The sequence below is a fragment of the Cebidichthys violaceus genome, unplaced genomic scaffold, assembly GCF_023349555.1.
Source record: "Cebidichthys violaceus isolate CVI_PGR_0920_01 unplaced genomic scaffold, fCebVio1.0.p SCAF_19, whole genome shotgun sequence".
NCBI lineage: Eukaryota > Metazoa > Chordata > Actinopteri > Perciformes > Stichaeidae > Cebidichthys > Cebidichthys violaceus.
The window spans coordinates 8,621,295-8,635,083 of record NW_027176361.1 but is presented as its reverse complement, the minus strand read 5'-3'; the positions used below and the strand labels follow the sequence as shown (position 1 = coordinate 8,635,083).

The window sequence follows — 13,789 nt, the reverse complement described above, 5'->3', positions numbered from 1 at the left end:
ATGCGGCGCTTCCTTGGAAAGATGCAAAATGGCTTACAACACAAGCTGTTACATAAACTATTATATAAAGTCCTGGTGTTTGGTCAAACCCCTGACCCATGATGAACGAGCCACATCAAAAAACTGTCAGCTGACTCACAGATTCATGCGCTCTCATGAGGTCGGCCTATTCCCTTTGGAGGCAAAGTGTGCGCTGTGATTCCTCTTTACCCAAAACCCTTTCATACTGTTGGATCCGGATCCAGCTATACTCTTTACTTATTAAATGGACAGAAATTACACAGGGAGGGCAAAGTGCCATGTAAAATTAGCCGAGGGAGTCTGGGTTGATGCCATGGCTGTCAGTCTGTCTCATATTATTAAAGTTATAAGCCTCAAATCTTCAGCTAAGCCTTCAATCCAAACCCTCCATACTGTCAGTGTGAACCACATTCAAAGTATTCAGTATGCAAAAGAGGAAAAGTTGTTAATGATGTGTGCATTGCTGTGAATGTGTTTAGGTTATATATACAGTTGATTCACACGTTTATGCACGAATGCAGAAGCTGTTCAATAAATACAGATTTGCATGTTTCCTTGAGTTTGTATTGCCCACTCACTCCCTGCTTCTTTCCTCTCTCTGTTTCCTTTTTTTTCATTTTGCTCCCTCTTGAAAACTGTTAAGTGCGTTCTTGCCCTCATGAGATCCTCTCCGAGTAGCGCTTGCACAGGGCTGGGAATGAGAGAGCGCATCACATAAAGCAGCACAGACAAGAAGCACTTTCTACTCTCCTCCTCAAAAACAATAAACATACCAGAAGAATATATATTTCTCAAAATATGGCACTTGAAATAACAAATATCTGCAGATTACAGTTGTCTTTTGCCTCTCTGCCCCAGGATCAGTAACAGCTAGTGCTCCATCATTACTGTTCATTTGCATTTTAATTAAAACCCCCATGAGTTGCTCAACCACTAGGTGGCATCTTTGGAATCCCCACTGACGTGTGCTTAGAGAAATTTATCAATTGATAAATGTATAATTATTTTTATATAAAGTTTCTCCCAATAAAAATAAATGATATTTGAAGGGAGTTTGGGGACTTTCACCCCGGGCAACAAAGGAATATATTGCGGCCGAAAAACTAATCAATGACCAATCGCAATTTGGACTCATTGTCAGTGTGGTGTTGACTGTAATGTAATGTAATGTTGACTGTAATGTAGCGCATCTCCTGCCAGCGCATTCAGTTCAGGAACCTCATCTCTTGTAATCTCTGCTTGCGTTGAAGCTGTGTATCCCCTCTGTCTAACATGTCCTTCTTCTCAAACGGGAAGAGTATTGTAGCGCTTACACGCTTTCTCAGCTAACGTTCAGTGGGCGACGAGATCAAACCTCCATAGCTTCACCGTTTCTCACCAAACTCACAGCCTGTCTTTCTTTCCTCTTTTGTCTTTATTCTCCTATTTTGTACCTGTCTTACCTTTCCACTCCTCCCTCTGTCTTTTTCTCTCTCCATTTCCTTACTCTCTTCCTTTTCATCTGTCATGGTGTATGACATTTTTCTCTCCTTCTCTTCTCCCTTTTTCCTTCTTTTTGTATATCTCATCCCCTCATCCTCTGCCCTACATTTCTATTTGTCTCTTATTCATTCTTGCCTATTGTTTTTGTCATCCTCTTCCATTCTCTCGTCTGTTCATAGTGGATAGTAGTACAGTAGATTAGAGTATATCAAGTCATGCAGATGTGTGTGTGTGTGTGTGTGTGTGTGTGTGTGTGTGTGTGTGTGTGGTTATACGGTATGCATGATGTGATTTGTGTCATAGCTTAATCCTACACAACGTAATGCAGATGGGAAGGCATTAGCATGCATGTATGTGCGTGCTATACGAGACTAATCAGAGGACAGACATTTACAATATATATGGTGTATAAGTGACTTTGATTTGTGTGTAATTCCGCTTCATGGTTTCCATGCCAACCATACATCCTCCATACCGCCCGTATGTGTTTCAGATTCTAACTGAATTGCTTCATCCTATCTGTCTCTTCTAACCCGTCTTCCTCTGCTTCCTGGATGCCTGCAGAGGCTGTTTACAGATTGGGCTGATTGAAGCTGGATTTTTTTATGTTTCCCCATCAGGGTGCTGTGGCTGCTCCACAATACAGTTGATGTCCCTTACCCAGCAATTGGATTATAGTTAAGTTTATGGCCTCACGCATCAACGGCATAATGTGTCATCCGTAATCGGGTCATGTTGTGCATTCGAAGGTGAATGTGCATTCAGGGGCTTTGCCAGCGGGATCACAAAACAGAAATCTAAAAACGGAACCAGAAAGATATTTCAAAGAGAATATCAATATTGTATACAGCCTGTTGAAACACAAGACAAGCAATTACAGTGAGGCTAATATGTGATGCACTGTAAGAGATTTAATGTGTTATCTAGACATATTAAATCTTTTTTACTATTCATTGAAAAGAGTGGCAAAAGTCATAAAACTGTGTATTTCCATTACCAACATTATGTGCCTTATGAAACAATATCTACATTGTAATCGGAACTGTAAGTGTCTTCTTGTAAATTCTGGATGAAAAAGAAATTAACGTAATGTAAGAAATATATCAAGTTTCGGTTATTGCTCAAACAAATCTTAGCTCTTAATTTTGATTAGTCTGTGTATATGTATTAAAAGTTTATAATGTGAGTGTACCCAAAAGTAGTATCTGTAGCAGCCACACAACAGCTGTGCCAACAACTATCAATTATTAGCTCCTAAAATACCCTGAATGCAGCATGTAAATAAGTAGAAATAAATCCCTTTTGGTGGAGAAGCAAACAGTGTCATCCAGTGTTTGACTGTCTGAGGGTCACTTGTGCCCTGACTTTAATGAATTTCCCATGTGAGCCACAGGGGGAACCTCTATCTTTTAATTTCCTACTGTCTCTTCTCAGTTTGTCTTTTTTCTCTCTCGCTTCATCTTCTCTTGTCTCACACCCTTCCTCATGTGCCGCATTCTATCTTATTGTGCTTCCTCTCTTACCTTCTCGCTCAGCCTACTCCCGCTTCATATCTTCCTCTGTCCCTCTCCTCAGACCTCAAATCATCCCATGCACCTATCCATCTCTGTCATCCCACACACACACACCAGAGATGCAACTTTATTACTCACCACAGCTGGAGACTACTTAGAGTGTTTATGTGGGAGAGACAGTTTGTGTGTGTTTTGTGTCGTTTCTCATTAAACATTGCATAATATGCTTGAGAGGGGTAATATCTGTCCCTTAGAGCTTTCACTCTCTCTCTTCTACTCTCCCAGTTGGCCTGCCTCAAATTGTTTTGTTGATTTTGCTACCACCATTCAGATGAGAAGAATGAAGATTTTCTTTCCCCCCCGACCCACATAAAAGAACATGAGACGGCAGGGCCGTGTGCACACATAGCAGTTGAAATGAAAAGTTGTGAGTATTAAGTCAAGAATGCCCAAACAAAAGTCTAAAGAAGGTGCCGCATTGAACTCCAAACGTTAAAAAAAACAGGTACTTCTGCAGAAGGAGAACGTCAAACGAACTGTCATATTTAGTAAGGCAAGGCAAGTTTATTTGTATAACACATTTCAACAACAAGGTAATTTAAAGTGCTTCACATAAAACCATTAAAAGCATCAAAACATCATGCAAAAGAAAAGGAGATTTAGACAAGAACATTCATTGAAACATTAAAAACAGTAAAAAGCAGTGTATGAAATAAGATACAGTAGTAAAATGCAGGAATGCAGGAAATTGATTAATATCCTTGAATGTGGTTCAATCAAAGGCAGCAGCAAACAGAGAAGTCTTCAGTCTGGATTTAAAGGAGCTGAGGGTCTCAGCAGACCTGCAGCTTTCTGGGACTTTGTTCCAGATATGTGGAGCAGAAGAACTGAACGCTGCTTCTCCATGTTTAGTTCTGATTCTGGGAACAGAAAGTAGACCGGTCCCAGACCACCTAAGGGGTCGGGATGGTTCATAAGGTAGCAGCAGATCAGAGATGTATTTTGGCCCTAAAGCATTCAGTGCTTTATAAACCAACAGCAGGATTTTAAAGTCAATTCTTTGTTGGACAGGAAGCCAGTGCAAAGACCCCAGACCTGGAGTGATGTGATTCACTTTCTTGGTCTTAGTGAGGACTCGAGCTGCAGCGTTCTGAATCAGCTGCATCCTTCTGACTGACTTTTTACAGAGACCTGTGAACACACCGTTACAGTAGCGTCAGATGTGTGTTATGGATATAACTTAACACAAAAAGACGCATTGGATGCTGATACTCGTTCAGTGAATGCTGTATCCGTTGAAGCACAACTGATGAAGGAAAGAAAAAAAAAAGATTTAATCTCTAAAGCTGGATGTCATGGTTACCAATTAACATAATTGATGTGAATTGAAGTGTTAGTGTAGTGTAGTGACTTGCACTTGCATTCTTTCTAAAAGGCCATCACAGGGCAAAAAAGAAGTCCAATTATATAGAAGTCTATAATAAAATGACCCTACTTCTCACTTGATGTATTACTTCAGTAAACCTAATTCAATGAGGTTCATTTGGTAAATTAATGTTCCACTTAGAGTTAAATAGACGATAACGTATGGTGTACTTTAGAGCATGGCTCTAACCTTCTAATTGACACAGCGTTGTCCGTTCTGAGAGTGGTCTATATTAATCGTCTTACAAATTTAACGCAGTGTGTTTTCCGTTCATGAAACCTTTGGTTGCCTAAAAAGTCCTGTTCGGTTTTCCGTTGTTACTTACGTTCACCCTCTTGTGTCACCTTTTGGTTCCAAAAAAACAAGATGGCCACGGCCAAAAGGCCAAACTCGAGGCTTCATAACCGTAGTCCACGAACAAATGAGTGACATCACGCTGACCAATTCCACGTCTTATATACACGCTATGGTTAGTGCAGGTTTTTACCAAACATGTGAAAGTAGAAAAAAGATGGTTGAGCTGGCAGCCTGCAGTTCACAATGCATTAACTCCATATACTGTCAGTATAATCAAGTAAGGTAAGTGTAAGGCAATGTAATGGGATTATAATCTGTTACAGTCTAAATATCTAAGTATTTGGACTGTAATAAAATCACTATAATCCAGTATTTTGTTGACTGTTAACATCCTTGTGGTCATCTGAAGAATATGCACGTCTTCATCCTCGTTAAAGAGCCACAAGAGTGGCTTTGCTTAAGGAAAACAACGACCTTGTGGCTTGCATTGTTCCTCAAGTTTAGCACTTTCAACTATAACATTACTGTTTTATGATCTCAATTTTACTGTGTAGCGGGAATTCTCTCACTACTCTGTGAGAGTGTGTGTGTGTGTGTGTGTGTGTGTGTGTGTGTGAGAGAGATTTAGAGGTTCCGCCAGAAGCAGAAACGGTAAAACTTGAGTGTGTTTATAAATCAACCTTACTCAAGAAAATGAGTTGTTTGCTGCTGTGGTTCTCTAAAATGCTCTGTCTCACACACACACACACACACACACACACACACACACACACACACACACACACACACACACACTCACACACCCACAGCACCTGAAGATATGGTAGGCATTCAGTTCCTGAAAACACATACAAACACACACACACACACACACACACACACACACACACACACACACACACACACACACACACACACATACAGACGCAGCTTCCAGTGGTTGTAAATCAAAAGTAGAACTGGAGCCAGAAGAAAATGGAAAGAGATGGAGACAGAGATATAAAGAGAGTTCCATTAAGTAATGCGATGAGGTCTCAACTAATCAAATCAAACTGTCGCTCAATCATTCACTTCCGTTAGAACTTTAGGGCCACATGCAAACAAACAAACAAACAAACAAACAAACACACACACACACACACACACACACACTTTCTCTGCGGCAATATGAAACTGATCCATTAAATTGATTTATAGCCGTCTTGATTCTGTTTAGGGCTTTTCAATCAACAATACCTTTTGTTGACCTTTTTTCGGTCTGCCTTTTTTCAGTCTCTATTTCTGGTAGTACAAGTTCTGTGCTGGTTGAACTTGGTATGTGTGTATCTGTGTTTTGTGTCAGTCTGTTGACACACCGGGGCATTGAGGCTGTCTGGCACAGGAACTTTCTGGGGAGCAGGTGTCAAAAAGTAACAAGGTAGAAATATAGAGAGAAGGCGAGACAGAAAGAGCGAGAGGGAGGGAGGGAGAAGTGTTATAAGATAAGTAATGAATTGTTTTTAAGCGTGTATATGTATTTCATGAAGACAGGAGTGCATGTCCAGATCTGGAATCATTTGTGTACGTTTTCATGGCATCTTGTGTTTGATTGCAAACTTATTTGAATTATGGGTAATGATGTATTTATTAACAAACGCTAACGCTGTAAACTTGTAATGAAATTGTACACTACGCTCAAAACAAAACTACACTTCCCTCAGAAGTTAGTCATGGTTTTGCACACTCATGTTGGAAGACATCAATGTCATTAGTTTTGCAGGTAATAAACCAAAATATTGGAAAATTCAAATTTTGACCTGAATATGTTAGATAGGAAGTTTGTGAATCACCAAAGCAAATACAGTTCATCCTGAGGGGGGCGTGAACATCTGTAACAATTTTCAATTTCCATCAGTTGTTCAAACTTTAATGTCAGCCTCATGATGTTGCGAGAGGAAAAGTGTGGGCATCAGCCGAGTCTTTAGGGTTCAGCCTCTGGGAACCATGACTACCTGAACCAAATGTAATGGTAATCCATCAAAGAGTTGTTGAGATATTTCAGTCTGGAACGACTGGACGATGGAATTACATCGCCATCTTTGGAAATGCATTGAAAAAAAATAAGAAAGGAAGGAGTTAAACTCCTAATATCTAATATCAATTACAGCTATGTTCACATGTATAATTTTAGGCCGATGCTGGAATAGACTCTAGCCTCCAGTGACCATGAGCAAAATAAGTTGTTTGTAAAATAAAATGCATGGAGACGGAAGAAAACGTGTGAGGGTTTATGTGATGATAGGAAGATGAGGGTAAGAGGGAACTAAAAGAGAAGGGCTGAGCTGGAGATGGAGAGAGGAGGGCACAGATGGAAGAGCTGCAACAGCCACCACTAACTATGAATAATGAAAGCACTGCAGCGACTGTATGTGTGTGTGTGTGCGTGCGTGCGTGCGTGTGTGTCGTCTGCATGTGTAAATAGGCTGATGGCTTAATGAATACATATGTGTATGAATCCCCTAAGTGTTTAACTGGAACATGTTTTCATAGGTATCATGTTTGTGTACTGCATTGTTTGTGCATGTGTGTGTGTGTGTGGGTTTTTGTGGTACTAGTGATGTGTGGGCATATGGGGGCTGTTTGTTCATACAAACCACAGACTGCGTAATGTGTGTGATGTGCGGCATGAAAAACATGAGTGTAGATATCCACTGTGTGCATGCTCCTGACCGTTGGAGGTATTATGATTGTGTGTGTGTGTGTGTGTGTGTGTGTGTGTGTGTGTGTGTGTGTGTGTGTGTGTGTGTGTGTGTGTGTGTGTGTGTGTGTGTGTGTGTGTGTGTGTGTGTGTGTGTGTGTGTGTGTGTGTGTGTGCGTGCGTGCGTGTGCGTGCTTGTGTTCCCCTGAGAGAACTCGGTGTGTATTGAGTCGTAACCCTCCACATCTCAGTGGAGTCCATGCATTACTCATACTCCCCTTTTAGTCCCTTTTCTCTTACCTCTGTCTTTCCTCTTCCGACTCACTGTCAGTTGACAGCACGTTAAGCCCCGCCCCCTGTTACTGTTGCTACACCTGTCAATCTTTCCTTTTCAGCTAACATGTAACTACAGACAGATAATGGAAATGATTTTAAATTGACAGGAGAGCAAATTTCTGTTCAGTTACATTATGTCTCTGTTTTGATTTTGATTCTTTTTTACAATAACTGTTAATTTAGCGATACATTTTCAGTGTCTATTCTTTATATATTCACAGCAGTTATTCATGTAAAACACTAGTCTGAGACATTGTTCACAGCTTTAAATGGTGTTAAATAAAATTTGGTGATGATTAATGGTTTTTGTGTTAATGTAAGAGCAGTTAAAACACACAGGAGGGTAGAGAAAAGAAAACGTCAATATAACAGATATTTCCTTCCCACTTGTCCTCCACTCAATGATATGCATGTACTTTATTTTTTCCCTCTTGTTTCACATCTGACGAAACAACTTTCAAATCTTTTCGACCATTGCTGAGAGTTGGCCGCTCAACCTGATGTGATGCTGGAAATAGCGAATCCAGCCAGTTTTATCCTCTGTTGCTGTGACAGCTCACCGTTAAAAACAATGCGCTTCCACTTCTCCACACCACCGCCATCACTCTGTCACTTTCCCCTCCTCCTTCCTGTTTTTCTTTGTTGAGCCGAAGCCTATTTGTGGTGTCGGAGCCAACATGGCTGACAGTGAAGCATATGATGACACAACCAGGTGGAAATGAACACTCGCTCTTCCTCTTTGTCTGTCAGATACAGATGGATTGTTGAGATGAAGATTATATACTGTGGGTGAAACAGACCAGAAGGAGGCCAAACAGATGTGATTTCCATATAGAAGGACCAAAAGTAACACATGTCACGAACATTCTGGTGCCCGGGACATTTTGGAATAAGGGGATGTTGTACAATTAGTAGAAATTTGGTTTTTGAGGTCTCTTTTATTCATACTGACGACATTATCAGCCAATACAAAAGTTGCATACCAGCACCAATTAGACAGCAGTGAAATACTTTCCTAACTGTCAGCCTTCTTTATTACGTCGAGCGTATCCTTAAAGTATCGGACTGACAGACATCCATCTTTCCACTTTTTCCAAATGCTCTTTTCTTAAAACGATAGATTGACAGACATACAGTATGTTAAATATCTTTGACCTTTCTTGTCCAATGAAGTTTTTAAAACCTTCCAATCAAAGTTCACATTGAAGGATTCTCTGCCTGTAAATATGCTGACAGATGTAATAACAATGCCATCTCATCTTTTTTTCCTCAGTCTACTGAGACTATATATATGCTATATATATTCTTTTATATCCCCACAGCTTCTTTTCCAATTTACTTGTTAAGGTACGGTTGTGGTACGCATCGCCTTAAAACTCATTTAGCTGCATTAGGGCTTTCCCCTGGTGCTCCTAAAACCTAAAATGTCTCAAGTGGGGCGGTGCCGCGCATTGCATCACCATCAACTGGAGAAAATGTTAATGAGGGCCTGTGAGGGGAAGAAAGCTGCCACATAGTGTCCCACTGAGCAACGTCAGCTTCAAGCTTCCTCTTTTCAGAGGCTCGTCATCATCTTGTGCAAGAGAAAATAGGACTGTAATCATGTAATCATGTTCATTTTCTTGTGATGTATCTTTTTCGTTACTTAAGGTTAGCTAATAGGTTGTGATAGTCAGGAGATCATGTAGCAGCAGCAGAAATGACCTGCCTGTCTAATTACAATCTGACGGGGGGAGACTTTCCCAGTTTTAATGGACTGGTCTGAATACATTAACTCTGAAAACTCATATTATGAGGGAGGGCTCCAAACTATAAAGGTTAATTATCTGGAATACGCTCACCAAGTCTCATCCTTCTCTTCGCTTTTTAACAGGAAGATCATCGAGGTGAAGATAATTGATGATGAGGAGTATGAGAAGAACAAGACCTTCACCATCGAGCTGGGAGAGCCTGTTCTGTTGGAGATAGGGCAGAAACACGGTGGGTGTCTCTGTGTGTGTGTGTGTGTGTGTGTGTGTGTGTGTGTGTGTGTGTGTGTGTTCACAGACGATATCTAGAAGCCAGGAGGGGGAACACAGTGACAGACAGAATGGAGTCTTTATTTAAGTCTCGGGACCTCCTGCACACATCTCTTATTAATGGTGTCAGACTTGATTGGTCTGAAACAACCAATCTGAAGTCAGATTAACTTGGGAAACATTTCACATTGAACCATGGACGTGGCTTGGAAGGATTTTAAGAACACTGGGTTTAAGCTGTGAGGTGTTTTTGAAATAACAGCTTCCTTTTCACATCACGTTGGACCCAAGAATGATACACAATCAGTGTTTGGCCCAATCAATTACCATATACAGACATACATTTGTTTATTTATTAGCCTCTATATTTGTGTCTGAAATCACTTCACTATTGCACTGTGGTCATAATTGCAAAGAATTCTGTAAAGTAAGAGACCAAATTCCTGCCTAATTTGATCAGGTTCCTCCTCCTCACCGTCATTTCCCACTTTCTGAGCCCTTCACATGTCACATGCCCTTCAACTTTTTAAGAAAGTAGAAAGCTTTAGTTGAAATTTTAAACGGCTTATTACAGCAGGCAGACAGCTAATCTTTGGCAGGTGACTGAAGGCTAAAGAGAACCAGCGCTGAGAGTCAATAAGTCATTTTCTGCAGCTTGTTCTGCTTTGACATTTCTGTTGAATTTTCACAAGATTTAAGACTTAAACTATACTAAGATAACAGAAAAGACAAAAAAATACTGTGCCTGAACGATCCCTTTGTAGACAGAGACTCTGCTGCTCTGCTAACATGCTGTTCACGCTACGCCTCCTCTGTAGAAAAGGTGGCAAACCTAGTGGTGTAAAGGTCTACACTCTCAATGTCAGTCATAAAGAGCCAACAGCCTGTGGCATGTTTCATTACAGAGGAAATATAATTGTGTTAATACGACCGTCCCAAAGCACGGTGACTGACATTCACACGCCACACACATCCTGTACACTGCTTTTCAATTACAGCAGGTCTACACTGATAACAGCTGACTTAATTAATATCTGTCACTGAGTGTGAAGAGGGAGGGATGAGACATATGGATGAATAGTGGAACATATGGTAATAGAAAGATAGAAAGTGTGTTTCATAGGTGAAAATATAAAATCCACGACGGTATTCATTTTTGTAATGACATGGGATGTTGGATTGCCCATGTGGCACATCAGTGTTTGAATATTAACATTTAAATTATAGACTTTCACAAGTGCTTGCACACAGTCTTAAAATGATACCCCAGCAAAACCATGACACCAATTTCTGGCAAAATCAGACAAAATGAAAAACTGCATTATATATGATTTCAGTTTAAATGCCAGGCAAAAGCAGAATGCATAAATACTATGCATTAATGCAACATAATAATGCTACAACTAAAAGGAGTCTTGCACTAATTGCAAATTAGCAATTAGTAGCAACATTCAGAGCATAAATATAACAGCAAACAACTATTTGCTATATAAAGATATAGTGGAGGAATGTCTACCTGAGCAGAGAATGAAGTCGTTCTCCCTCTGTGTGTGTTGTTATCCAAGCTTCTCCTTGTTTGGTTGACATAGCTGGTCCCGCTCGGGGTGCTTTTAGTGTATGCTTGTGCACGTGAGCGTGCGCCCGCTCGCTCACGGCCGCCTTTTTGCACTGCTGTCATATGGCGGTTACAGCTGTTAACGCCTTCCCAACCAACGTTGTCATCTTGGAAGCAAAGGGTAAAAAGTCTTAGCTCTGTCAGCGCGTTTGGCTTAGCTTGTACTGTTAGCGCTGTTAGCACCGTTAGCTGTGAGCCGCTGGCTCAGGCGTTGCCATGTTGAGAGCCGTTGAGATGCAATCGAAATGCTCCCGATCGTGTATCGTGCACCTTTAAGCTACCACAAAGCGTTAGGCTTGATATGCAGAACAGATCTTGATGTCTTCAAGTATGAAAGTCTAGCGGTGACATGATAGATGTTATTTTGAATTCCATTGCTCGTCCTCACTTTGCAGCATCATCCATCTGAACACTTCAGACATTTCTCGGTCAATTAAACAGGCAGTGTTGTCTCTCTAGAGGATTTAAGAGATGAAATATCCCATATGATTCCACTTTCCTTCGATATTTTTGCATACATTTTCTCTTTGTAAGATGCGTTCCAAGTAATTTGCTGAATGACTTGAAGTCTTCCAGCAAGCAGAACATTCACTGTTATGGACACATTACAGTGAGGCAAACCTAAAGAGTGAAGGGTTACATAATGCCTTATTCATCACAGGAAATGACATACTGACGCTTAGGCCTACATTTAAATAGAAGTTCATGTAAACATCACCACAGTATCCTCAACAAGAATAGTTACAAAAACGGTAGTTAAAAAAATGACTACTTGTAATTGGGTTTGTTTAAGTTGGTACTGCATAACCTCTGCACAGTTACACCAAACTTACCGGCAACTCTGACCCGTTCTTCTCTGTGGTCACCTAGGTGACTCCAATGAGAACAAGCCATTGGTGGGAGCAGAGGAGGAGGAAGTGGCCAAGATGGGCTGTCCCAGTTTGGGCGAACACACCCAAGTAGAAGTGATCATAGAAGAGTCCTACGAGTTTAAGGTAAGTGTGTTTGTTCGTGCACATCCTGTATTATAAGATATGTGCATGTAAGTGTTCCCTTTCATTTGGTATATTACAAGCTCTGCGGAATGCATCGCCAGCTAGTCACATTTAAATAACAATAACCACCAGTTTGGCAGCCATCAAGTCAACCGCATTGAATATCAACCTAAAAAGTGAACTGACTTACAAATTGGATCTAAAACGGTTTGAAGTGAAGGGCCCCGGTGCAAAGGATGAATGATTCATTTTGTTAGCATGTAATGGACTCTCTGATGAGCTGCTCGTCATTTTGACGGCAGACATGCAAAAGCAAGCAAATCATTAATTTAAAGTGAGCTGTCGACTGGCTGTAGAAGAAGGAAAGTTGTTGGTCGACCATTCATCTAGCAAATTAGAAAATATATTGGCTTTGTTGTGTAATAAATATTCTATATTCAAATTTGATCAGTTTATAATTTAGCCATGGATCATTACAGACAACTTGACATTTCTTGCATGCAGCATAACCTAAAGGCGTCTGTCTCACATTCAGCTTTCATTACATTGTACATCGTCATGCCATCTGTGTTGCTTTATTTTCAATGTAACTGTTCATTTCCACATGATTTTGTCGCTAATCTGTGATTCAGTTTTTGTCTTGAAAATGTAACCAATCATATTTTTGTTGCACATTTCATTTATCTTTCATCTTATTTGTCCATTTGTGTCATTTTGTGTGTGTGTGTGTGTGTGTGTGCGTGCCTGTGCAGAGAGCAGTAAATACGCTTCTTTGGCGGGCTGAAAAGGTTATCTGTCTTTGTCTCTTTTTAGTTTGCTTGTGCATGCAATGCTAGTTCTTCCATCTGCTACTATGCAATAGTGATTTTTTTGTATTGGTGTCTGGGTCCAGTATCACATTCCATTATAGAAATCCTTAATTGTGACCAAACAGTGGAATTGATTTGAAATCTCTTGTTGAGACTAATATACAGTAAATCTTGTGTTGTTTTGATGTAGTGTCTCACTTATTAGATAATAATAAACTATGCAGGGTTTTCTCCTCACAAAGCCCTGTCAGCTGAGTTATGATGATTATGCTAATTGAAAGGTTTTCCTGTTCTGTGTGACTGCGAGTGAATTAACAAACTTGAGGGTTGTGTCTTTCCTGTTCTGCCTGGTCTGTATGCACTTGCATATTTGCTGTGTGTGTGTGTGTGTGTGTGTGTGTGTGTGTGTGTGTGTGTGTGTGTGTGTGTGTGTGTGTGTGTGTGTGTGTGTGTGTGTGTGTGTGTGTGTGTGTGTGTGTGTGTAGAGTACAGTAGATAAGTTGATCAAGAAGACAAACCTGGCCTTGGTGGTGGGAAGCAGCAGCTGGAGGGAGCAGTTTGTCAGTGCTGTAACTGTCAGTGCAGGTAACACACATACA

At 40.6% G+C, this 13,789-nt stretch overlaps 1 protein-coding gene across 2 annotated transcripts in view; it reads left to right on the top strand.

Moving 5' to 3' along the window:
* The window catches only part of slc8a4b (solute carrier family 8 member 4b), an 88,289-nt gene that overhangs the window by 62,716 nt on the left and 11,784 nt on the right, over positions 1-13,789 (top strand). For both annotated transcript variants that reach the window (XM_068713520.1, XM_068713519.1), the window contains exons 12-14: positions 9,627-9,733; positions 12,257-12,381; positions 13,676-13,775. In XM_068713520.1, the coding sequence (XP_068569621.1) occupies positions 9,627-9,733; positions 12,257-12,381; positions 13,676-13,775 (332 nt within the window). The remainder of the gene's footprint in view (positions 1-9,626; positions 9,734-12,256; positions 12,382-13,675; positions 13,776-13,789) is intronic.